Source organism: Columba livia, chromosome 1, assembly GCF_036013475.1.
Source record: "Columba livia isolate bColLiv1 breed racing homer chromosome 1, bColLiv1.pat.W.v2, whole genome shotgun sequence".
Taxonomy (NCBI): domain Eukaryota; kingdom Metazoa; phylum Chordata; class Aves; order Columbiformes; family Columbidae; genus Columba; species Columba livia.
In genome coordinates, this window is record NC_088602.1 from 143,973,153 (window position 1) to 144,000,373 (window position 27,221).

General features: G+C 39.4%; 1 protein-coding gene across 3 annotated transcripts; it reads left to right on the plus strand.

The window, feature by feature from the left end:
• On the plus strand, positions 1 to 26,999 carry DYRK4 (dual specificity tyrosine phosphorylation regulated kinase 4). 3 transcript variants are annotated; one of them, XM_005503036.3, is made up of 14 exons: positions 1 to 354; positions 4,204 to 4,287; positions 5,581 to 5,730; positions 10,835 to 10,964; positions 12,147 to 12,310; positions 12,716 to 12,852; positions 13,693 to 13,833; positions 15,865 to 16,003; positions 18,379 to 18,460; positions 20,208 to 20,380; positions 21,516 to 21,576; positions 22,151 to 22,280; positions 25,902 to 26,056; positions 26,510 to 26,999. In XM_005503036.3, exons 1-14 carry the CDS (start codon positions 331 to 333, stop codon positions 26,746 to 26,748), a joined length of 1,809 nt encoding a protein of 602 aa, XP_005503093.1. In that variant the 5' UTR covers positions 1 to 330; the 3' UTR covers positions 26,749 to 26,999. The 3 variants fall into 3 exon arrangements, with proteins under 3 accessions (XP_005503093.1, XP_064890734.1, XP_064890727.1); XM_065034662.1 differs by lacking the exon at positions 1 to 354 and adding an exon at positions 996 to 1,055; XM_065034655.1 differs by lacking the exon at positions 1 to 354 and adding an exon at positions 1,268 to 1,585.
• Positions 27,000 to 27,221: the final 222 nt, after the last annotated feature.

Here is a 27,221-nt window from a genome sequence, read left to right on the forward strand (position 1 = left end):
GGAGAACAGCCAATCCTGTTATATTTGTCTTTCTTATTACTGACTTGCCATGATAAATATGGAAAATTATATTTGGCTAGAAGGAGGCTGAGAAAGGGAACAGATGGCCACCAAAAGAATACTAGAGCAGCTAATAGTCACTGGCATATTTCCGGGATAAAAATTTAAATCTGAAGCCAAGTAGAGGGGTTATCCATTTTTTTTCTGATCAGGGAACTGTGTATGAAACTGATCCTGCTACGCTCTGACTAGATGAAGGTGGGCTTCCTGAAATGCATTCACCGAATGGAATAAGCAACCTCTATCCTGCAGTAAACGGCTCTTGCAGTTATGCTGACAGAAATAGTTGACAAGGTGGGGAAAATGTTTATGTTCCTACTGTATTTTGCGTGAGTGAGAGTGCGTTTGCTATGGCTTTTTAATATATAGCGTGATTTAACACCTACATTGCAGTCTCTCTGTGTTCTACAGGCTTTATTCAGTTTTGATAGAGGACAGAGAGAAGAAAGTGGCCATTTATATGAGGAGACAAAGGAGTCTATATTTTACATAGTTGTGTGGTTTATAGTTTCTAAAATTCTAGTACATTTCTGATTTCTTTGGTAAAGTAGAAACTGAAAAAAATAAGCTGACATTTCAGGAATTATAAAAATGTGTCACAATTTCTGATTTTGCAGAATGCTGTATGCTCAGTGCCTAAAACTCCTTATGACTGCAGACTAGGCAGTAAATGAGGACATTGTTCTGTTTGTTGAGTGATAACTGGAATTATCAAGGTAATGACCAGTAATATGTGATTTGAAGGGTTGGAAGAGCAGGAGATGATAGTTTGGGGTTGAAGTGCAATATTGGAACTGTAGGACAGGCCAAGTGCTATAGGAGTTGGACAGCCAGGGGTGAAATGGAGTGGAATAGTAAGAGTTGCTGCAGTTTTTCTTTAGGATGCATCCACCAGAATTAAACCAGTCACAAGAGCTTAGTTGTAGTTCCCATACTAGATATACAGGGCTATGCTGGAGCAGCAGCTGATGGGTCATCTGGATCATTATTATCAAGTAAGTTACTGTGCAGACTAATTGATTAATGCACCTGCTCCCCATTCAGCCACTGGCAGGACTGTTATAGGTACAGATGAGTTTTTCCATGGATAAAAGATTATGCTATTTACTTATTTGTGAGGAATGTTATGAGGATGATAAATTATTGATTTTAAGGGGTTTTGAATTAATTACCCAAAGAGTCCTGAAGAACTATAAGCCCTTGATAAGCAGGTTTTGAGAGAGACAAAGAGAATCACAGATTTCCATTATTAAAACAAGGCACAGCTATGGGCTGATGGACTGACTTTGCTTTTGCAGAGTAAAAGGAGAAATGTCCATCTCAAAATCTTGCTAATCCTTCCCCAGTGAAGGGACATCAGATAGATTCTGAATTCTGGCAGCACATTTTCATGCTCACTTACCTGCTTCCTTAGTTCTTGCTGTGTTTTAAAGACATTTTGTGAATGGTTCATGCTCTCTTAATAAATACAATATATTTTGAAATACAATGCCATTTTGGAGTGAAGACTCTGCAGTCTCTACAGGTATGTACTGTTTCTTTGGTTTTCAGTGATAGCTGTTTCTTTCTAAAATCCTGTCTTCATAATGACTCGTATTTACAAAAGCACAAAGTGGTCAAGAAACTGTCTTTAAATGGAGTGTAATGTTTTAATCAGCTCCAGAAACTGAAAAATGAAACTAGGTGGGAGTAAAATACACATGAGTTGTGAGAAAAAGTATATAATGCATTAAAATTAATAGTCCTATTAGGAGCTCAGTTGATATATCTAATAGAGTTATGAATGTGGATCACAGACTCATCTTTGTAACAAACAGGATTCTCCCTTGAAATGCAGAAATGTAGTTTGCATGTGAAGTGTTTGTCTGTAAAAATAGTCTGGTACTGGGTTTTCTGTAGGTCATCTATGCAAATTCACACTGAAGGATAGTGACCACAAGGATATTTGGTGCACTGGGCAAAGTATCTCATGCTCTAGGACATTCATATGTAGGATGCAGTAATCCAGTTATTCTCTTCTGGGGACATTTGTTGTGGTGACCCTGGAAATGTTTTGTTTTTACAGCACATAATCCCTTATCCCTGGCTAGCTGATCTCCAGTTCCAAAGATGGGAATTACTATGTCCTGCAAAGTCTTACTACCTTTCCCTTTGCTGGTATTCTCCTCTGCTCCACAGATATCAATAACCTTTCATCTCAGACTGTACTCAATCAGCATAATAAAGCTAAACCCAGAGCTGTTCTCAGCTTGCTGTGATTATGAAGTTTACCCTTTAAGCTTTCAGAAAGCTTTACTCATTTGTGTGGGTTTTTTTTTCTCCAACTTTTCAAGGAAAAGAAAGAGAAGATACCTGCAATGGACACTAACAAGCACAGTTGTCCGAAGGGCAGTTTCTAGCTGATCCGCCCAGTGTTAGTGGTGTCTTCATGGTTGATGGTGAGACAGTTGAACCTGCATGTCAAAGAGCAGCATTTCCCTCATGTGATTAAGTAGATTTGCAAAACGAGTTTTCTCTCCACACTTAGTTTGGAAGTGTCTTCTAGAGGTCTCTAACCTCATCTCCAAGGATGAACACCCCACAGCCTCCCTGAACACCAATTCCATACTTAGAAAGCAGGATGTGTCACAGCCATTGTACATGAGTCTTCAGCTTAATTTGCACCTTTGCAGCAATGCTGCTGTGCCCTGGATATATTGAGATCACTGTATGTACACAGACCAGTTTGTACACAAGCATCCCTCGCCTGCTACAGCTCCTATATATATATATATGTATATGCAGTGTATCAGCACAGATGCAGCAGTCTAATCTGAGTTGTCCCTTCTTCTTTCAGGATCAGACAGAGGCTCTTTCAGTGTGGCTAGGCTGCATCTTGGCAGATGTTTTATGACACTAGCCAGCACAAAACACATTAAGCATATTCTTCCAGCATGTAAACATCTTTTCATGTGGACTAACGGAAGTTCATAACAAAAGCCTTTAAAAATTGATGCCCTGGCAGTTATACTGGCACCGGATAGGCTAAAAGTCATTGCAAAGAGCAAAGACTTTATCATCAGCAGGTGCTCTGCCCATGAAAGACTGCATGGCAGGTACAGGCCATGGCTGCACAACAGATAAACAAAAACACCCTGCTGCTTTATTTAAGTATTTTTAATCTGCGGCTCACATCCATAAGATAATTTTGACTGCAAATTTGTTATTTTGAAAGTCTAAATTAAAGTTCCCTGCTTCAAGTTCCTCTGCTTCTAAAGAAAATATTGCTGTTATACAACTTCAGAACACCAATAGTGGAGCTGATGTGTCTACATGGATAAAGGTGTTTTTTATTTGCTGTGAGTGGAATGACATTGCCTCAGAGCCCAGGGACAAGGGAGCATTTTTGACCAAGCCCAGTGGGGTTTACACCAGCCTCTAGAGCAGAGCTGCAATCTGCTTTAGTCACACAGTTTTCAGTATCTTAAATTATCATAAAGATTTCTGCAATTCACTGCAGTCTGTTATTGGACAGAAATGTACAGTGCTACTTATCGTGTTTATCTTTATAAAAAAGCTGCCAAAAGCAGCAGCAAAAACTTAAAAATGATGCGCTGCTGAGCACTTTCCCCATGTTTCTTTTTTTTGTATTTGTTGCTGATATTATCTGTCCATTGGAACCAGTGGATTTTTTTCTATATCTCAGTAAATTTAAACATTGATTTGTGTTTTTATAAAATTTTTACCACAAGTTGAATCGGTTTAATGCTGCTATTAACAGTGGAAGGGCTCACAGTCCACCTTGTGACACAGTTTCAAGCTGCCTTTCCAAGCAGACCCACTATCTGCTTTCAAGCATATATTTAGGGGTTGCAAAGCCCCCCCCTTCCCCTCCGCTGACCACATGGACATATCAAGCCTGCCGAGAGGCATAACAGGGAAAGCAAGCTGTCTTTGCACCTGCCCACAAAACAGCTGTTCAACTGGGAAAGGAATTGCTGGAGCACAGAGCGTTATCAGCAGCTTTTGTGGTCCTCTCTCACATACTGTGTTGGCACAGGCATTGCCACAAAGGAAAGAAACACAGAAACCATACAGATATTTTAGGAGTTTTTATTTTTTCCCCAGAATAATTTTTATTAAAGCATCGTTTAATGTTTGCAGTCTTCCCATGTGGATGCATTTTCTCAGTCTCAACTGACTGTTCAAGAGAGAGATCATCTGGGATCTAACAGAGTCTTCCATCAGGTATGTGACTCTTCAGCTGACTTTAAAAATATCTGAATGCTTGTTTTCTAAAAGGCCCCTTATGATAAACAAATCTGAGCAGAGGGGAGTCCTTTATTCCCTGCCCTCTTCCATTTCTTCTGTAGCTGTATGACTGTCCCAAGTGCCTGTTCAATAGCATTTGAGGCATTTCTTTTGCCTGGCCACTTTTGTTTCTTGCAGCTTTGATGAAAAGTCCACTGGAATCTCAGTTCTAAGGTTTTAAAGATTTTCTTACAGTATTGGAAAGGAAAACTTACTCATTCAGGTTGGCTGGATTGAGAGCTTTGTTTCTTTGCTTTTTGAGAAAAGACCAAACCTCTCCTTTGTTGTCAAAAGCTTCACAAATATGTTTCTGTCCTTCCCCAATGACAAAAATTTCACAGGCTTATATGGGTTATAGCCTTAACTCTCTGGATCTTGTTCTGCATTTGATAGTGCATAGTTGAACTATTTCAGATGTGTTTTAAATAATTTCTTATTATTTGCCAAAGAAATAGTCTACCTCAAAAATTGGTACTAAGAGTTAGATTTCTCTCACTTTAGATATCCAAGAGCATCCTTAAATAACTGACTTTAAAGAATGAGTGGTATAGAAATGTTTTGCAAATAATAAATGGGAGAAGTCTAAAGGAAGGACTACTAAACCTGAAGTTTTCAAATGAATTTATCTTTCAGTAAATTTTGCACAGAGCTTGTCTTTTCCTCACTAACAAAGAATACAACAAAGGGGCCTGGTCGAACTGAACTCCATGGGAAATGAGGGGAAAGGAAATATTGAGACCTCAGTGCAGGGAAGACCCTCCCACTGTCTTCCCACCCGGTGTTTGGCAGCAGTCCAGTTCCAATTTCTCTTCTACCACTGGGAATAGCTAATGGCTGTCATTTACTCTTCATGCCTGCTTACTGTCCTACATATGCTTGTTTTTCCCACTTTGAAGAGTCCTGCTGCCTGGAACAGCTCTTCAGTTTCCAAGCCCAACCACCTTTTCCAGCTGAAGGAGTCACTGCTCTGATGCTGGGTGGAGATGCTCTTGTGGGGAAACTTTCATGCCCTAAAACGTGCCAGGCTGCCCAATGCCTGGACAACCTCTCCCTGCCCATTAGTACAACTGGGAGCTGCCAGGGAGTATCTGCTCTTTTCCCCTTAGCCATTATGTGTCAGAAGTGAACCATGCACATTTTCAAGGTTTTAAATCCCTCCGGTTTTCGAAGGTGTTACACCAAGTTCCTTTGTACGTCCTTATATAATATTTACTTATGCTTTCTGTTTAGAAAATCAGTCGCAGTGTTCTTTCCCTCCCACATCTGGAAGGTCAAGCAAAGCATGGTTTGGTTGCAGACACTGCACACCCTCCCCCCTTTGAAAGCAGCCTTCCTCAGCTAACAAATAAGAGCTTGCAGAATGTCCTCCCTTCTTTTCAGGTGAGTTATAAAGCTCTTACACATCTTGTGTTTGACTGGTTAATCAGCCTCTCTCTAAGTACTGCTACGAGAGTGTCAGTGGCAAAGCGTCACGTGTGTGTGGGAAGAGAGAAATAATTTAGTGTCAACATATGCATCAGTTTCTGTTTTCAGCAATAGTTAAAGAGAAGAAAAAAAAAAAGGAAGAACTATAAAGAGTCAAATAGATAAATTGCTTACCAGCATGGTTGTGTGTATCTCCAAATATTTTAATGGACATCCAGCATCACAGGAAGTTTTTAAATTCTTCTTCACTTTTGGAATTCCTTCTTTCTAATTTTTTTCACAAATCCCATGTACATTCACTGTCTGTACTGTTCTTCATTTGCTTCTTGTCTCCCCAACAAATCTGGGACCTGCACTATTCACCACCACTACTCCCATCATTCCTTTTTTCACCTTGCCTCTGCTTCAATGAAGTCCTTTTATTGAGGGACTTGATAGCCTCTGTAGGGCTCCAATATGAAGTCTTTTCAGACCTCTTGCTGAAAGTCTCCACACAATGCATTTTGTTTTGGAAGTCAGGAGTCTTCTGAAATACTATGACTTTGAAATTGGCAGCTCGCCACCACTACAAATTATTTGATTTAGTTAGGGTGGTCTGTATGATTGAGCAAAGCTACAAGATGCAAAATAGCACTAGTGATGAAGTGGAATGGGTTAGTCTCCGAAGTTATTTAAATTTTCTCTAAAGCTTCATTCTGTGGCCTTCATAAATCCAACCTGCACTCAATCACTACAAAAGCCAGTGATTAAGTTTTGCATCTGAAAATGAACCATCTTTCCATTTTATTTTCTAATAAAATATTGGAGCCAAGGATTTTACAGAGTTTTTATTATTATTTAAATGTAAAATGTATAATTAATACTAATAATTAATATTATTAATAAATTTTTTAATAATATCAATAATAAATGTATTAATAATAAATTTATTTATTATTTAAATGTAAATTCTATAAGAAGCTGTGTAAACACCAGTAAGAAAGCCTTTTGCTTGGCTTAGGAATGCCAGGGGACAATAAATATTTCAATCTAGAAAGTGTAATTATGTGCTGTCTGCTTTGAAGACCTTATTTGTTTACCCTTCCTTAGAAATAACACAGCATTGCTGAATTGAGAGAGTGTGTGTTGGAGCGGGCGGAGTGCAGTTCACAAGCTGGGGCTCAGCAGGAGTGCAGCAGGACTGACCTGTATCAGCACAGTCCTGCACGTGACCTGTTCAAGTGGTGCTGCTGATACCTGTTTGCCCTGCTTTTGTAGCAGTTAATACTGAAAAAAAAATATATAAAATAAAGTAGAAAGGTTACGTGCAAGTGTGGAAAGATTATTTTATTTTAAAACAAGCCCATTTTCACTTGCAGTAACACATTATTAATCCAAAACTCACAAGCACCATGAGGCATGTATCCAAGTGGCACCAGGCAGGACTTCGTGTAAGGACATGGTGGACTAGAACTGCCCACTGGTCAGTCCATATTACATCATCAGCATTCTTCTTTTCTTGGCAACCATGCACTGATTTTTGAATATAGCTTTTGTACCCTCCTGACACTGACAGAGACTGATCTTTCGTGTCTCCATCCTGTCCCACTTCTGTGAGTCATCAGGGCTTTCACAAACAATGAGGAATTATAAATAAATTTAGGAATAACTTGGGTTGGAAGGGACCTCTGGAAGACATCTAGCCCAACCTCCCACTGCCAGCAGTGCAAAATTGGAGCAGGTTACTCTGGGCCTTGTCCAGTTGGGTTCTGAATATCTCGAAGGATGGAGAGTCCACGTCTTCCCAGGGCAACCTGTTGCAGTAGCAAACCACTCTCATAGTAAAAATGTTTCTCATAATATCTAATCAACATTTCCTTTGTTGCAACTTGCATCCATTAGCCACATACACATCTTATCCTAGGACCATGCACCTCTGAGAAGAGTCTGGCTTTGCTTTCTCTATGCCATCCTGTAAAGCAACTAGACAGCCATAAGATCATTCTCTGCAGGCCAAATGAATATATTTCCTGCAGCCTCTCCTTGAACATTATGTGTTCCAGGCCCCTGGACCATTCCTTGAACTCTTCCCTGAATTCACTCCAATTGGTCACTATCTTTTCTTGTACTAGGAGACACCAGACTAGAAACAGTACTCCCAGTGTGGCCTATCAAATGCTGAAATGGGGGGAGGAGGGGGCACTTCTCCCGCCCTGCTGGCTATCCTCTTGCTGACTAAGCCCAGGATGGGTTTGGCCACCTTTGCTACAAGGACACACTGCTCCCTCATGTTCAGATTGTTGCCAGGCCCTTCCCTGCAAAGCTACATCCTTTCAGTTGTCCCCCAGGCTGTCCTGTTGGACAGGCATATTCTGTTCCAGGTGAGTGATGTAGTATTTGACTGTGTTCAACTTTAGAAGATGCATATAGCCTGTTTTTCCAACCTGCTGAAGTCCCTTTGGATGTCAGCCCTGCTATGGTCTGCAGATTTGAGAGGGTGAACTCATGCGTAGTCCAGGTCATTAATAAAGACACAAAACTGTACTGGCCTTAATATTGATCTCTGAGGGATGCCACCAGTAACCAATGCCAGTCATTGGAACCCAACCATCCAGCCAATTTTCCACTCACATTATGATACATTTATGTAGTTCATATCTCACTTTTTACATTTCAAGCATACTGTGGGAGACTGTCACAGGTCTTGCTGAAGTCAAAGTATATAACATCCACTCATTTTCTCTCATTGGCCAGGCCAATCACATCACCAGAGAAAGCAGTCAAGTTGTTCAGACACTATTTGCTTGCAACTTATGTTGGCAAATCCATACTGGCTGTTCCAAATTAACTTGTCTTTCATTTGGTTGGAAATGGCTTCCAAGAGGAACTGTTCCATAGTCCAACCAGGGACTGAAGTAAAGCTGACCAGCCTGTAGTTCCCTGAAGCTTCCTTCTTGCCCTTTTTGACCATAGATGTGATGTTTACCTTTTCCAAATGGTCAGAAACTGCTTCCAATTGCCATTGACTTTCAAAGATGACAGTGAGGTGCCTTGCAATGACATTGGCCAGCTCCTTCCACACCCTCAGGTGCATCCCATCTTGTCCTGCAGACTTAGGTATATCCAGCTACTTAAGTGGTCCCTAATTATGTTCCTCTACTGCAGGTAAGGCTTCTCCACACAGATGCTGCTTCTAGATTCCAGGACTTCAGAGGCCTGAGGGCAAAACTCACCAATGAAAATCATTGGGTACCTTGGTCTTTTCCAAATCCTTGCTTATCAGGTCCCACATTCCACTGGGCAGTGGATTCACATTTCCCTTACCCTTTTTTTGCTGGTGATGTTCTTACAGAAACTGTTCTCATTGACTTTCACATCCCTTAGTACCTGCAGTTCCAGCTGAGCTTTGACTTTCCTAAACGTGCCTGCATGTTCAGGTAGTGTCTTTTACATGTACACCGGATAATCCGTCCCTGCTTCCACATTTTTTTTGCTCTTTACTCTGTGCCTTGTCAGAAGTTCCCTTTTCATCCATGCAATGTTTACTCAACTTTCTGCATGTTGGAATGGACTATTCTTGTGCTTTAAGGAGACTGACTTTGAAAATCAGTGAGTTTTCCTGATTTACTTTACTCTCCAGGGCAGTCTTCCATGGGTTTATGATGAAAAGATCCCTGAACAAGACAAAAGTTGCTTTCTTTGAATATCAGGGTTTGTAGTTCTACTGCTTGTCTCACTTCTCTGAGGATTTTAAATTCCACAATCACATGGTCACTGCAACCAAAGCTGCCCTTCCCTGACCTTCACATCCTCAACCAGTTGTTCCTTGCATGTGAATATCAGGTCCAGCAGCACATCTCAGATCACCCGCATTAAGAACACAGTTCAGAAACCTCCCAGAATGATTTTGCCACTTCAACAGTATTGAGGTGACTCAATTACCCCATGAATATCAGGGCCTTTAGGTAATGATGACTCTTCCCTAATGTACCTAATTAAACACTGCTCTCACGAAGTTAGCAAAGCTGTTTGCAGACACTCTTGCCTGCTTCATCAGATGGATCCTGTTCATGCTCAGCAGTTCTTGTTCCTCATCCTACATTCATAGAAGCCATAGCCCTCTCTGAAGCTTCAGCCAGGTATTGATCCATTGGATGCAGTGTCTCCAGCTGAGTCTTTTCTCCTCAATGAAGGGACTGATGAGAACATGGCCTGGGCCCTCACACACTACACCCTTATCCCAGAACACACTGTCTTCTGTCACCTTCTCTGGCTTTCTTTTATCTCCGACCCTCCATCATCTCTTCATGGTTGGATTTTGTAGCCTGTTCTTTGTTTTCCAATTCTGGGAGCCCTGAGAATTGACGTTTGCTGCGATCTCGATGACATGATGATACAGGTGACATCTATATATCCTTTCTTCTGCAATTTGTTCCTTCAAGTGCTTCCATACCCACACAGGCCAATTCATTTCCCATTCATGCCAATCTTGATGTTTCTGTTACAAACGTGCATGTGCAGACCCAAGTTGGTGTCCCTGCAGTTCTGTGGGCTGCACAAGCCATCTCACAGATTCTAGCACAACTCTCCAGTGGATGTGCCAAATAAAATGTGAGATGGTTGATACCCATTAGATTATCTTTCCTGCCCTCTCTACTAGGAAGACCATACTCAGACACTACCCTAGCTCATGTGAGTTACTGCAATTTAATCAAACCACAGCACTTTGTAGCATTTCTATAAAGTGAGTGCCCATGTATTGAATGAACCTGAAAGATTAACTTCCTTTTCTTATTTAGAAATTTATCTTTCCATCATCTGATAGCCTCTAGTGCTATTGGCAGAATTTGCTCTCTGGGTAAGTAGGGCTTTCTAGTCCCCAAGCACATTTGTTCTGTCTTGTCACAAGGTTGACACTCAGCAAATCCAAAATAAATATTTTTCAGCTTTGTCTTTGTGTTGTAGCATTTTTAATATGTTTTTGTATATATTTGTATAATTGCAAATCAGCTGACTGTTCATGAAAATATCTGAAAGCAAAATTTACAAATTTACTCTTGTTTTTTTTTTGGCTTGGCAGGAAAACAGAACTCAAGGCAATTTTTCCCAGTTTAACCTTCCAGACATTCTTTCTGAAAGTGATACCACAGTCCAGACAAAACCATCAGAACTGGAAAGCACCAGCATCAAACTGCCTATGACAGCTTCAGGTAGAATACAACAGAGCATGCTCAAAAGGCTGGAGTGATAGGCTGTCTGCCTAGACAGGGAGCGTGTGCAGTCAGGATACTCAGTGACCAGAGGTCCCATGCTAAATGGTTACTGAAACATTTAGTAAACAATTTGGAGGAATGGAATATGGATAGGATCGTTGATTTCTCAAAATCCTGCTTAGGGATCTAAGCAATAGGGGAATTAATAGACTGACACAAATATATAAATGAGAGAAGTTTGCATTATACAAAAGAATGTATATTTGTCTGACTCATGACAGGTCATGTAAGTGACAGCAATATTCTCTTACGGTGATAAGACACTTTCCCCGCTTGCTTGTAGCTGTGTCACATTTTCTCTATGTGAGCTAAATTGCATTTTGGGAGTTCTCAGATCTAGAAAGTTTCTGGCAGAGTTAATTTATTTTTAGAAGGAGTATAGGGAAAAAAAAAGTAACGGCCTTTTGCTGTGAAATGATTTAGCATCCCTGCATTAGTGGGTGAAGATCTGCCACTGTGTAACAAAACACCCACATGCATGCCTAGAGAACACGTTGATTTGTAGTGCTACTGTCTGATTATTTATCTAGATTTAAATTATGTAAGTGGAGGTGTTAGGATAGCTGAAATGTTTCTGTGCGGGAAGAATCTGAACTAGGAGAACAGTAGATTTGGGCCCCATTTAATTCCTAACCTCATGCATCTGAATTTGACATTTTCTAACAGAAAAACAGGTATTTGAAAGCTTTGGTAAACTAAAGCTTACTGCAATTATATAAATATGACAATCAAATTAATGAAAACATACAATTTTTAACATGTAAGCTATGAAGCTTGCTGAAGCAGACAACTGATGGGATTTTCAGAAACATTGAATTAACTGACTTTCCTCAGAATCAAATAGTTTTTACCTAATCTTAGAAGTCTTGCTGACAGATGATGAACGCTTTGTTGAATATGATACTATAAGTCAGTAAAAGAAACATAAATTTGTGCAAAATGTCAACATTGTAGAATCATAGGAATGTTGGTTGGAAGGGACCTCTAACAGTCAGCTACTCAACCTCCTGCTCAAAGGGGCATCCTCTACTGTAAAATGTGCAGTTGTAAAAGCAATTTGCCATCAGGTTTCTGACATTTTATTGATTTTTGGTTTTATATTCTTTTTTTCTGATTTAGAAGCTTTGAAAAATTTTAGAAACCAGTTAACAGTCTATGAGCAAAAAGAAATTTTAAATTATACAGAGCTATGGTTTCTTGGGCTGGAAGCTAAAAAGATTGAAGGTTTGCCTGAAACCCAGAATAATAATTGTTATGATGATGAGCATGGTTCCTACTTAAAGGTAAGTGGAAAAATTATGGTATTCATTTTCAGCTCATTAAGTTTGTAGTGACTGTCTGCCAACCCTTAAATGATCTATGTGAGATAAATGTTGTTTCTAGAAGATAAATATTCACATAGTGAAAACATCAGTACCAATCACTTTAAAACTCAGAAGAGAATCCTAAAGACAGACCCACTTTGCATCTCATTCAGGACTGATCCAAGGTAGGTGGATTCATGAAGCATGCACTTGTTATTTTCTCTGTCACCCTTGTTTAATATACTTGCTATCAAGTACATGAACTGCACACTTGCTATCAGTCCAGCATCTTTCATAGACGGCAAACTCACACACACACAAGCTACTTTAAAACCTGATCTTTGTCATATTACCTGGACCTGAACTACTTGTTTTCTTTCAAAGGTTTTACATGACCACATTGCGTACCGATATGAAGTGCTGGAAGTGATTGGGAAAGGGTCATTTGGGCAGGTGGCTAAATGCTTGGATCATAAAACCAACGAATTGGTGGCACTGAAAATAATAAGGAATAAGAAAAGGTAAGACCACTGTTGACTTTAAATCAGTACAATCAGCTCTTTGTTATATAGGCAGTGACAATCTGGGATAATGTGAACAAAGCAAAATAAAACTACCTGTACATCAGGCTTTCATTAAGCACAGTGAGAACAGAGTGAACAAAGATGATGTCAGGGACTCAGAATTGGCCTGAGTGTGGTGCACACACAGTCTGTGAAAGCAGGCACAGTTTTTCCAGACTTAGAAGGAGGTCTCTTTGACACAGCTAATGCACAGCCCAGGTAACCAGCCCTGCATGACTGAGACTGGCTATGGTCCTAAGCAACCTCTTCTCTTTATGTGACCAGTTATAAATTTTTAATTGAGTTTAGCTTGAACGAGAGTCAACGGAGCAGATGAGAATGATACTGTTGAGTCCAAGAACAGCTGTATTCCAAGTTATAGCTGTTCAGTTTTCCCCCTCAATGAAAACTGAAGGTAAAGATGATCTTCAAAACTCACTGTCTTACTGTGGGAGGTGTGAAATATGGTCCCATCAGAGTAAACAGAAGCATTCCTATGGACTTTGAAAGCACTAGGATTTTACTTTGGAAGCTCCTTTGAAACTGTTTTTCATTAAAGCATTTTTTCAGACAAGTCAAAATAACTACTCTTAAATGCTATGTCAGGCCAGTACATTTAGACTAGGAAACAACCATAATGAATCAAAGCTACATTAGTTAACAGGGGTGAATGGTAAGTTTTTGATCATTGTTCCATATGTTGAGTTTACACTAAGATTGTGGTGTTTGTAGCATTTGTAGAAATACAAATGCTAGATTGAGTTAATGTTGCCAGTCCCGTGTCCTGTGATATTTCAGATTTCACAGCCAGGCTTTGGTAGAAGTAAAGATCCTTGATGCTCTCCTGAAGAAGGACAAAGATGATACTCACAATATCATTCACATGAAGGAATACTTCTACTTTCGCAATCACTTCTGTATTTCCTTTGAACTGCTGGGGTGAAGTATATATTTTCTTTTACACAAATCTTAAGGAGTATTGTAGATTTTGTGCCTTACAAGCTTTAATTTTTATGTCTTCTTCGGAAGAATTTGTAGCTTTTAATGTTACAAGAAACTAATACTTTCTAAATACAAACTGCATAACTGAACCTTTGATCACCAAAGGTGAATGGAAAAAGGCCCATTCAAACTTCACACAGACCTGATCCATCCCTTTTTTTCTGTGGTGTGCACTGAAGTCTTCTTCCCTGAGAGACCTATGGAGAAAAGAGGAAAACAATGAATTCAGGACTGGTAAACTTCAGGGTATATAAATACAAATAATATTAAGTAATTTTAAAATATAGCTGCTTCTTGCTTTCTGTGAACCTGTGATGCAGGACACATCTTGGGAGGAAATTTGGAGAAATTTTAGAGAAGGTAGGTTATTTTATTCACCAGTCTCCTTGCAATCAGGGCATCAATTGGGAATTATGGAGGTTACCTATAGCTCCCTATCCCTTAAAGTAGAGCTCTCACTGGTGCACACGTTATAACCCTTGTTGAAGATTCATCCTCGAATGGAAGGCTCGGTATCAAGGAGACCTAAATTAATTGTGTTGCTGCATGTGAGTGTGTCGGTCAGACACACAGAGCTAAGAGTTGACTCCTTCTCTTCAGGGAAGACACAGACCAGTCTTTTCAGAAGGCTGCTCTGGAAGCTTGTAGGAAAATGTTCGTAGGATAGACACTATATTCAGCTCTTCACAGAAGAGCTGGAGACTGGTTGCCATATAAAAATATTTTTTTTTGTGAAATTTTTATTTAATCTAAAATACAGTGAAAACTCATTAATTAATGAACTTTCTTCTCCATCAAGTCTGGTAACTTGCTTCTGAAGGAAAGGGCCTTGCTGGACTACGGTGGTGTACAAGCGGAGAAGGCAGAAAGCTACACTTGTTTATGTCCTTGCAGATACATGTGGTCCCGCTGAGGACACCTCTTGAGAAGATATTGCTGAGGACATGCTTATGCATCACTTCCATAGCCACCATCTCTGTGGCCATTTCCTCCTCTGAAGAGTGACCACACATGAAGCACTCAATACTTGTCAGGGTGCAGGCCAGGCTGGGGGCTCCCTGAGGCTCTGGTGCTGGGAGCTATGGGAGCTCCCTCAAGTCCATCAGGACAGGGTCTGACAGGCAGGAGCAGGGTAGCCAGGGGGCACTGGGGCAGCGCAGACCTGGATACAGGGATGGGACAAGGCTGGGTTGAGACACGGGCTTGCAGGTGGACTGCCTTGGTGGGGCCCATAATAGGGCTGTGGGGAGCTGGAGACCAGCACTGCTGTGGCATTGCTGGGGCAGGCGATGATGGCCCCAAGGGGGCTGACATGGGGTCCTGGGCCTTGGGTATGTGGAGGGGCTCCAGGGTAGGCTGGGCAGGAACATCCGGGCTGGTGGTGCCCTCGGGGTCTCAGGGTAGGGCTCACATGTTGCCAGCCACACTTGAGAGAAGTTAGCAACATCATTTAATGCACTACAGGGAGGAGCCAAGTTACAATGGTGACAGCAGGAATATAAAAACCTAACGGAAGCTGAATTTCTGTGGGTATTCATCCAGAATGTTTTAATGCTGATTAAGGACTTTGTAGACAAAAAGGATTTACACGAGGTGGCAAAGACAAATGAGAATGAAAGGAAACTGAAGAAAATCTGTTTCTCCCAGTTCTTTGATGATTGTTGTTCTGCATGAAATACAGCACAGCTGCATAATATAGCACAAAGTTTAGCAAGCAAGCAAGCCCACTGACATTATGCCTTCTTTAGATCTGGAGGCTCAGGGAAATGTTTGTGCATACTACATGCAGAAGAGCATTCTCAAGGAGGAAAATAGCTAAGTCATTTTCTTCTGCATGAGTCCTCTCTCATGTAGGAAGACAGGCTAAATGCCCTCTTAATGCACTGTAAACTCATCATGCCTTTAAAAATAAGTTCCCTAATCTCTTTTCTGCTTTCTGTGTTCTCTTCTACCCTGCAACCTTCACAGAATAAATTTGTATGAGCTGATAAAAAAGAATAATTTCCAAGGTTTCAGTTTGTCTTTAATTCGACACTTCACTCAATGTGTGCTGAGATGTTTACAAGTGCTCTACCAGGAAAGAATCATTCACTGTGATCTGAAGCCTGTAAGTACAGTCATTTAATAACCTGTTATTCTGTACAGAATACATTATCTTAATCTCATTTTTATTGATCAAGAGGAACTCTCAGAAGAATCCTTAAGCTCAATAGGGTATTTATACAGAAACGAGTTTATTTCTGACTGTATTAGTACTAGAGTTGAGTGATTCTTTCCACTGATTCAGTTCATCCACTGCAATATCATATGAGATCATGTGGTTGCCAAAATGTATGCAAATACGAATAAAATTAAGTTATTGACTTTTTGCTGAGAGAAACAAAAAAGTACCCGTGAAATTAAGTATTTCAATATGAGGGACATTATAATGCAAAGAGATATTCACAAAGCAGTCTGTTTCAGGTTATCCCATTAAGTCTATTTAATTTTGTATGCATAATTATAAAATTAAGTAGCTTAATAAATGACAAAGCAGTTCTATAGTATTTTAGGGTGTTCACCTGTTTCTGGAGGAACATCTGTGATCCAATTCCTGCTGCTCTATCTGCTAGGCATTCATGCTAGGTGAAACATTTCCATTCTCCTTAAACCCCAATCTTAAACTTTTGCAATTTTCTGAGATTTCTGAAGTATTTTAATTCTATTTTCATTTCAGGCAGGCTTTTGTCTTGATTTCTTTTTCAAAACTGCAAATGAATCAATAGATAAATAAACAAATAAGCTCTCAAGTAAAAATGCTAAGGATTAAATTCTCCTCTCTCTTTGCTTAATGTATCTTGACTCAGAAGTCAGAAGAGTCATATAGTCTTTACCCATTGTCTTGCCAACATTTTTGCAAGACGAATTTGCAGTGAGAAGCGAGGCTTGCAAGATAACCAAAATATCTTAATCAGAAACATTTTAGTCCAATGGGAAGTCTCTTTCCAGACAGCCACTGACAAAGAGTGAGGTTGACAAATCAATGAGCGTAGCCTGTATTTAAATGGAATAACATATTATTGAACGTTTAGTGAGTTAACTAAAAGATAATTTCATTCTCATTCTACAATTGTACAGTTTCATGAATTTAATTTATGTTGCCTGAAACTCACATCTGTTATTCCATCTGCATCCTATGATATTTCTCAACATAAAGTAGTATATGGAGTTTCTCTGGACTTCATGCTTGGTAATCACTGCTCCCAGGCTCTGGTTTTGCAGTTAATCAGCTCCCTTGCATTGTGGAAGATTCAGTTTTAGAGACAGAGTCCTACCATGAGCATGATGAGATAGCTAGCTGCAGAGAGAGGATACTTCTTCCTATGACAGAATGAAGAACAGCTGGGAAGTGAAAGTCAGTCCTTTACTTTTATCAGTAGCAGCTTCTCTCTCCTATCATGCACAACATTTCCTTACGAGTCCACTAATTACCGAGGAAACTACTTTGTCATTATTTGGCATCAACCTGAGAACTACTCACAGAATCCCAGAATGTTAGGGATTGGAAGGGACCTCAAGAGATTATCTAGTCCAATCCCCCTGCCAGAGTAGGAACACTTAGATGAGGCTACACTGGAAGGTGTCCTCAGTCCTTCTAAGCTTTTATGTATAATCACTTTAAAACTAGTTGATAAAGGTAGCCATCTCTCTGCTGAGAAGTGGCGAAGACTGTATGATCAGAAAAGAAATCAAAGGAAATCCTTCATTTACACAGATTTTTAACGAGGATGAAATTCAGCTTGTCAGAAGAGAGCTAATAGCCTATGTTTACTCATCCATGTGAATATTCCTGAGCTAGCTCTTTAAGAGTTTAAGAGTTGCTTCTCCAGCTGGAGCTGTAGGCACACAGTGCTGTACTCACCTGCACCCACCTCATCACCCATAGAACCCTACCATTTCTGTCCATCACTGCCTTGGGATCTCCACATCCCACTGTTGGAAGGCAGAGCATGGTGTGCTTACAGAGTCTGGAGATCACTGAAAGCAGTAGAGGGAAGAACTGTGAAGTACGACCCATTTGTGGGGCAGGGGCTTTCTGTGGTTACAGAAGAATGGTTCTCGTTAATTTAGCACAGCAAGCAACCAGATGGAGTTTACCTTTTGCTAGATTAACCACAGTGAATTTGAGGGAGCTCACTGCACACACAACAAGCTTTCTCAGTGTGCAGTGGCTGGGACTGTACGTGAGGGATACCAGTGTCCATGTCCAGTTAACCTTCAAACCGGGTAACTTTACAAATCTCCCCTTTGCTTTGGTTAATTGTGCATTAACAGATAGCTAGTCATGTTAGTAAATAAGTTTCCAAGGAAGTTGTACTTCGAAGCTTTTACTACATGGATAAGTGTAAAACCAATGTGTTATGCATTGTTTGTTTTCCAAAATGTTCACTTACCTAATGTGGTGTTAAAACCCTTTTTCCCCTGTGATTTTTTCCTCTTTAGGAGAACATATTATTACACAACAAAGGCCAAGGTTCAGTTAAAGTTATTGATTTTGGATCAAGCTGCTATGAACACCAAAGAGGTTTGCAGAAAAGTCAAGTTGATGTAATTTTCTTAATAAGCTTTCTTAATTTAAAAGAATGGGGAAAAACTTTCTTTGGTTGAGCTAATATAGTGATTTATGCCCCTAATTAGAATCTGATTAACTGTTCAGCCACTGGTGGTGGAACAAACACTGGTAGGAGACAAGTAAGCTATTACCGTGCTTTTTCTTTGTCCCAAACCTGATCAGCTCCTCTACTCCTTTTGAAATCAGAATTGCATTTGCAAGAGTGGTTAGCTGAAATAGGCCTATGAGGATAATCCCAATACTTAACAAGGAGTTTATCAGGTCCAGAGAGCCTTTCTCAACAAGATTGTTAAACTATAATTGGTACTTTTTGGATGAGTGCAATGTGGGGAATAGGAACTATGCATTTAGTTTAGAAAGTTTAAGTTCTGTCTTATTTTATTCTTATCAAATATTGAAGTAGAATATGCAGGAGATAACAGAACAAACTTTGTAAAGGAGAAATGAATGCATAGAAATTCACCTAGTAATAAATCTTGACATAATACACATATTGTAAAGCAAGAATGATATCCTAATCAGGAATGCAAATATGACCTGTTAAAAAAAAGAAAAATAAGTAAAGAAATCTGCACTGCATTTTATTAACTTAGAAAAACAAAACTAGTCTGAAATGGCTCATATTTTTCCTATGAAAGATTGGTATTTAGATTGAACCAAACCAGTCCATCTGTATTTTGGGATTCAAATTTATATCCCAGTGTTATAGGAGTGTGTAATTATTTTAGGTTGGCCCATTGAGTAAAAAGTAATCAGAGAAGTCGCCTGAAATATTTGCAGAGTAACAACTTGAAACATGAAACAGGTGAAAGATGGAGCATGACTGAGGAGACTCGATCAGCTGAGACAAGAATTGGTACAACCCTCAAAGTGGTAGAGGATTAGAGAATAGAAAACAAGAGGTCAGCTGTTTATTTGTGACAAGAATGACAAAAAGCAGACAACAATTATGCAGTTGGTCAAATCCACAAGGGCGCAGATTGCCACCATGGTACTCTAACTGTACAGATTTGGTTTAGTGACATATTGTGCAGTGCCTAATTTTCAGGGCATTTTCTTTCCAGAAAGTTGTTGAACATGTGGAGATACAAAGAAGTGCAGAAATATAAGCAAAGTAACATCAGAAAGATAGGAATAAAAAAATAACAGAGCTTGCATTATGTAATTGTGTTCAATTGTCTGAATGACAAGAGGTAAAAGAATCAGTCTACTCACTATGATGAGGCTCAGTCTTGGAATGTTTTGATGTCTGGTATGGGGCTATAATGCATTAATATGGAAATAAGTAGGCAGTAGGAGATATTCCCTAGGTGTTAGTGAAATCAGTATTTCATACAGCACAAGCCTGTGAAAGTGAAGAACTGTTGATTGATGCAAGGTGAAGATCTTCAAATAGGAAAATGGACATGAAGTAAGCTGAATCACAGCATTAGTAGAACAATTTCTTTCAGTGAAACTTGTAGAACAATTTCCAAATAGAATAGCGGAAAGCATATCAACTGTTGATTTTAGGATGGGGTTAGAAAAGGTTTTCAGAGCCTATGTAAGCAATCCCTTAATGTCACTTAATCAATAGAGTAGATATGTGATGCTCTGTGATGCCTGAACATGTATTTCACTTTTCTGTAATATCTTAAATCCACATTTCTATCCCAGTTATGATATTTTGCCTCTTGTCTAATTTTCTGTTTTGATATAGTGTACACCTATGTTCAGAGCCGGTTTTATCGCTCACCCGAAGTGATTCTTGGTCATCCTTATGCTATGGCTGTTGATATGTGGAGCTTAGGCTGTATCATAGCCGAGCTTTACACAGGCTACCCACTGTTTCCGGGGGAAAATGAAGTTGACCAACTTGCTTGCATCATGGAGGTAATTTTTGTGTTTATCTTCGGAACTGCATACTCATTTGATAAACTACACTGCCAGAAACAAAGAGAAATCTCAAAAATACGGTTGGCTATGGGCTGGCCTTTTAGAGGGAAGTTTATTACAGTCAAAGGGCTCTTTGAGAGGATGACCTCTAACACAAACCTGTTATTTCCATTTCATGTGCCGAATGCCTCTTTGTACACTCACTGTCTGGCTTCTGAAGGAAAAATATAATTATTTGGTCAGAATTTGTATGGAGAAGTTAGAGCAGAAGAACCACATCCACTCATAACAAAACAATCTGCTCATAACAGGCTCATATTTTTGCAGAAATCAAATATGTTTGGGTCAAATCAGATCTCCTTAGTCCAGACTCCTGCTGAAAGAGATATTTTTGCTAACATTTGATTAGTCAGCCATGTCTTTCTGTCACAAAACTTGAAAACCTCAAAAGCTTGAGTAGAAACTCTCTGGGTGACCTGCTCAGCTGCTGCTGTACTCTTCTTGTGATAAAGTTTTTCCTAATAGTCACCCTGAACTTCTCAAGCCATAATTTGTGGATGTTGCCCATTCTTACACTGTATGCCCCTGCCAAGGAGTTTGGCTCTGTCATCTTTGTAACTGTTTTCCAAAGAGTTTTAGGAATGTACCATCCCATCTCCTACCTCAGCTCACCCTCCTGGTGCAAATGTTAGAAGTGGTACAAAACTGACCCACTGTAAGTCAGTTACTTAGTTCCTCCATACTGATCTACAACCTGATGTCGAACTCAGCCCCAAGTTCTGATCCTTCTAGTGCCATGTTAGTTTGTAGAAGATTGTTCAAAGACAATATCTCTCCATATGGCCACCTACATGTGTCATTAACAGAGATGTTTGTTCTTAGAGTCTTCTGTGGTACTGAAGAAGCCAGTGTCATTCCTTATAGTTCACATTTTCTGTATACAGATCTCTCTAATCCATCAATTCCTTCCACAAAAAATGGCACAAGAGGAAACGGTTTGTAGACATTTCACAATAAATTGCTACGTTCAACTTCTTTTCTAATGGGCGAGGGTAAAATACCCCATCTCTCCTGACAGTTGCTATGTATGTTTGTGAAATGTAACTCCATGAATTTGATTTCTGTCTTGAAGGTATTGGGTCTTCCACCAGCTGATTTTATCCAGGCTGCATCAAGAAAGCGAACGTTCTTTGGTAACTGCTTCTGATTGTTTGTCCTTGCAGGATTCCTTCCTTCTAGTTAACCACTAGTTCATGTCATTGGTAGAGAGTAGGGTCAGAGACCCTTAGCTCCTTCTTAGTTGACAAAACTTCTCTCAGAAAGATGTATTGAAAATAAATGGGTGGGTAACATGAAGCCTATAAATGAACCTGGTGGTGTGCTTTTTGTGGTTTATGGGCCTCTCCTTGCCAAAGTGAAAGGGAAAGGATTGGGAAATCCATTCCACTGTTACTCATTGAAAATATTATTGCTATAAGGAATGCAGTGGGCTTTGGGAACTAATTCAGATTATGTTCTTTCCCCTGGGTATAATTTGGTTTGGGAAATCACACAAAATTAACAAAAAAAAAAAAAAAAAATCAGGGTAGGATGCAGTGTCTAGAATATAACAAATATTGTTTGTCACAAAACTGGCAGACTACCAATTCAATCCAACAGAACAAAACTGGAGTTAGTGGGTTTTGTTAGTACTGGTTTTGCAACTCTCTTAACCATATAGTGAGGATTTTTAACATAATTCTCTGAGCACATCTTTATTTTTTTAAGATTCCAAAGGTTTTCCTAAATCCATAACTAACAGCAAGGGAAAGAAGAGATGCCCAGACTCCAAGGATCTAAGCACAGTGCTGAAAACCCATGATGCTGGTTTCTTGGACTTTCTGAAAGGATGTCTAATGTAAGTTCATAGTTTTGACTTACATGCAGCTGGCTAGTTTTAACTTTGCTAACATTGTCTTGTACTTAAAGGCTGGGTGTTTTTTTTTTTTTGTGGGGTGTTTTCGGGTTTTGGGGCTTTTCTTGGTTGTTATTTTTTGTTGTTTGTTTATTCCTAATGGTAGCATTTGGGTAACTATTATTATTGACAGCTTACTGCAGAGAGAAATCATTGCACAAAAAGACTAATAGGCTTAGTGCAATGTACAAAAGAAAGTTGACATCATCATATCTAAAAGCAGATCTTCATCTTCTGATGCTGGAGACTAAACTCTAGAAGCAAAGATTTTTTACCCATTAAGGCCTTTGTATTAAATTCTTTCTACGTTATCTAAGACAAAGGTTCATTCAGATAACACAGGTAATATTAATGCACTGTCCCAAGGCAATGCGTGTCTGGAGATCAAAGTTGGGTTTATACTTACATCTAACTCCCACTCTGGTGGGAAGAAAATCTTCCGTTTTCCTTCAGGAGTTCTCTTGAGAGCTGACTTAGCTGGCTTGAATGTCTTTATATTTTCAGTGCTAGGCCTTGGAAATGCCAATCAGGTGATAGGCTGTGGTATATGTATGAAAACAGTTCTGCTTCTTTGGATATCTGCTTACAAAGACCTTGCTCTCTGCCTGCATATTCCTTTGGGTGAGATTAGATTCTTTAGCTCCAATATCCCATACACCTCCCCCTCAGCAAAGCATAAAGAGGCAAGGTACTTTCAGACATATCTCCACCCCAGAATTAATGGTATTTTTTGCTTGCTTCTTGCCTGTGGTGGCTGATGAAGAGAACTACTGAGCACAGTTACCAGCATGTTACCTAATAGTTTGTGTGCTGATTTAAGCCCTTTTCTCCTTATTATAGTTGTACTTATTTTTCGTTGTCAGCAGCCATGTTGCACATTTCAAGAATTATTTGATAGACTGTATTTTTCTGTTCTTTTGATTGGAATGAATTTTTCTAAATCACTGGAGCTCAGAATGCAAGAGTCTAATGTCTCAGATCCTGTCATTTCTAGGATAAACTGTTGACTTTACTCCAGTCAAGGATTTTGTTACTGAATACCTAGTATGGCAAGTGGTCTGCAGCTATTTTCTTAAAGGAAATTGATGATTTTGTAAACTGCAAAGTGCAAATAACTTGTAACTGTTGACAGGCTTCACAAAAGGTAGAAATCCCACAGATTCTCTATGCCAGGAACTTTTAACCTAGTATCACAGAATAATTTATGTTGGAAGTGACCCCTGGAAGTCATCTAGCACACCCTCCCACTCAAAGCAGAGCAAAGTGGGAGCGGGTTGCTTAGGATCTTGTATGGGTGGGTTCTGAGTATCTCCAAGAAGGGAGATCCACAGCCAATAGTGAACCACACTGACAGTGAGAGTGTCAGTGGAAGTGTCTGTGTGTTTGTGTGGGGCAAGAGAGACATGATTTAATGTCACCAGCGTTATCTGTTATCACAAAGTAAATGGGGCTTTTTAATAGATTAAGTATTGTGAGAGAAGCAAACTATTTCATGGCTCAAACTTCATCATGTGTCTTTTCCAAGGCAGTCGGGTTACTGAATGTTTTATAGAGGGAGAGCCCATGGACCCAGCTGATATGGGGTGTCATTTTGCTAATAGGTCTTTTTGCTTGGGAGATGGTTACTAATGAGGTTTTACCTATCCATCAAACTAAAAGACTGAGTATGCAAGAAGAAACTTTTGTCTGGTTGCCTGAAATACTGATGTCTTGCATAGGTGCAGTAACACTTTTGGGGTCAGCTTGAATCCTAAATTGTGCTATGTAATGGCAGCAGAAACTGATCCCACACCTTCCCTAGTATTACCTGTATCTTATGCAAGGCTAGTATTTTGTGTCTTCTTTAGCACTGATTGTAACTTCCTTTCTAGCAGTTTGGTAGTAATTTCCAAACGAAATCCGAGCTAACTTGTGGTTACAGTAAAAAAAAAAAAAAAAATTAAAATCATCTCTATCTGTTTCACAAGGAGGTTGCTTTTAATATTCTCTGTTTGCTAAATCTGTATGAGTCATTGATCCATTTTGGTTTGCTGGCTGAATCAGAACATTTAGAAAATAATTTCAGTGAAGCGAAAAGACCCTGTAAACTAGTCATTTCAGGCCATGCAGGAAAAAAAAATGTCATATGTTAGACTTGTTTAAATTTTCAAAGGAATGAAGCAAGGTTTGGAACGAAAACCCTTTTGAGACAAAAAGAATTGAACTATTTTGTCTTTTTCAGTTGCCAATCTGTGTCTGTTCAAAGCAGCCTGCTACATTTGCCATGACTTCACAAATAGTTTTGTTTAACTTGTATACACCTGTTTTGTGTATGAAAACATCAGACCAAAAAAATTCAGTCAGATTTTGTGATTACAAGAATCTGGGTTTTTTCCTACATTATTTCTGTACAGTTCTGGACGGCACTGAGATTAGACAAATCAGAACAAAATAATCTGCAACTGATACAGAGATTAGCAACACAGATATTAGGATTGATATGTATGCAGTATGACTGGTAAGATATGTGTGTTCGAACACTGGAAGAAACAGCAGAAGAAGGTTTGAAAGAACGGCCTGCATTTGGAGCAGAAGACACTGGTCCCGCCTGTGAAATCGGGGAACGTGTTGTCCATGTCACAGCCAGGACACCTGTGCTTTGATGAGACCACAACAGTGAAAAATCTCAAAGCTCACAGCAATTGCATGGCAACAAGGTTGCAGAATATCACATGCACCATTAATTTTCCTGTTAGCCCAAAAGGAAAACAAACATATATCCCAAAATACAAGGAAAACCAGACCACAGGTAGCTACCTTGCCTAACATTTATGGAAACTGAATTTAGCAAAGTTCTGATCTGAAGAACCACGCTCAAACAGCAGGTGACTCCTAGAGGATATAGATCTGTCTAAAGGCATCATCACCAATCATGAACAACTTCAGAGATGTTATGAGGACTCAGTAGCTGACAGCTCTTGTCCTCTATGTGACACACAAGTGATCTTGGCCAGAACACTTGGTACTTGTGAGTATGCAGCTGTGAGAACTGAGTGAATTAAACCTGTGAGAGGATAAAGTCGATGTAGAGATTTAAAAAAAAAAAAAAAATTATAAAAAAATTTCACTTCCATAATAAGATCTCACATGTTTTGTTACACTAAGTCTGTACAGTAGTTCCAGGTGCAGTTAAATTAGGGAAGATGTATTTTCATTAATTACCCTATGTCTCATTTGTGTTCCCTTTCTTGGAGCTTGTATAGACAGAACATGAAAAGCTTGAAACAAATATTGCGTAGGATCCCTGCCCTAATAACACTGTGAATTACATATCTTTGTGTTTAAAAATGGTTTGATGCTGCAGAGGGTTTCATTAGCATAGCACACAGTGCCGAAGTAAATAAAAAAGTTTAGAAGGATGGAGAAGATTAGATAAGATTTTTCCTTGTTTTCAGTTAAAATTCTTCTGTTTCAAACAGTGTCGTCATGACATGATTTTTGGGAGACAATATTGAATCTTTTTGCTTAAACTGACTTTCAGCTAGAGCTACTGTTAAATAACTATTTGTCTACCACGGTTTTAAGGTGGGAACCTGCCTTACGCATGACTCCCGATGAAGCAATGAAGCATGCATGGATTCAGGAACCAAAAATATATAGAGCAAAACAGAAAACACAGTCTTCAAGGAATCTGAGTGATGTCTCTTTCTCTACACCAGAAAAGAAAAAAGAGAATATTGGTAAGCATGTGTTACCTGAAGAAATAAGTGTATTTGTGTCAGTGTTTGGTATTTCTTTGTATTTAATATCATCTGTTTGAAGTAAGGTGAGGTGATAGAACACAGCGTGCAGATATGGGATGGTTGCTGGAACGTGGTGGATAAAGCCACTATTTCTCCCTTCTGTAGAAACCCATTACTTATGTTTTGTAGTGGCTGCCAGCAAGAAGACTGGCAGTACTAAAGATGGACACAGAAAGATCTTTTCCCTCCTGACAGCAACATAGTTCTGGTAACTGACACCACACCATAGTGCACTTCACTTTCAGAGCAAAAGAATGCACCAATGGTGGTTGTAAGATCCCAGAGAAAATATTCAACTGATTTTTTTTGTGAATTTATGGTGATCATGTGTTTATCTACAGCTAAGAGTCTGCAGTCTTACTCTATCATTTTATTTATTTATTATTATAGAAAATATCTGGAACGACACAGCTGATGAAGTGAGAAGTGAACTGGCTGAAAGACTGACTCCCACTGGGTCCTCTGCTGGCACAATAGAAAATGATGTGCAGAATACAAGGAAACATGTTATTCCAGAGAAACATTTGGAGACTCAAATGCTGGAAAAAGCTATAAAAAGTGATCAGGCAGAATGCAGTGGTGAAACAGCTCTTCCAAAAAATTCTTTTTTTTTTCCACCAATTAAGTAATACACAGCACAAGCAATGAGCAGTTCAGTTGCATACCTGGTGTATTTTGTAGATATTGTTTGTACTCAGGAATATAAGCTGTATCTGTCTGTACCTGGGCTGTGCACATTGTAAGTATATTTAATGTTCATTTTACCCTGAAATAGTCCAGGCAACCAAAACAGAATTTGAAAACCATTCTTTTTCCTCATCCATAATCTTGTTGTGATCAGAGATCCTTCACAACCAGCAGCAATAAAATGGAGACTGTAGAGGTGGAGAGTGGCTTATTCTTGATGTTATAACAGGCTTTTGAATTTCAGATTTTCCTGGAGCTAAAATAACAAATGCATTGCTTGAAGAATCTGAATCCTTTCACTTACATCAGCATAAATCAGGAATAACTCATGGATAGGGTTACTGAATTTAATTCTGTGTAAAAATTAAGAGAACTCACACCTAGCATCTTCACTTTCCTCCTTCTCTATCTCTTT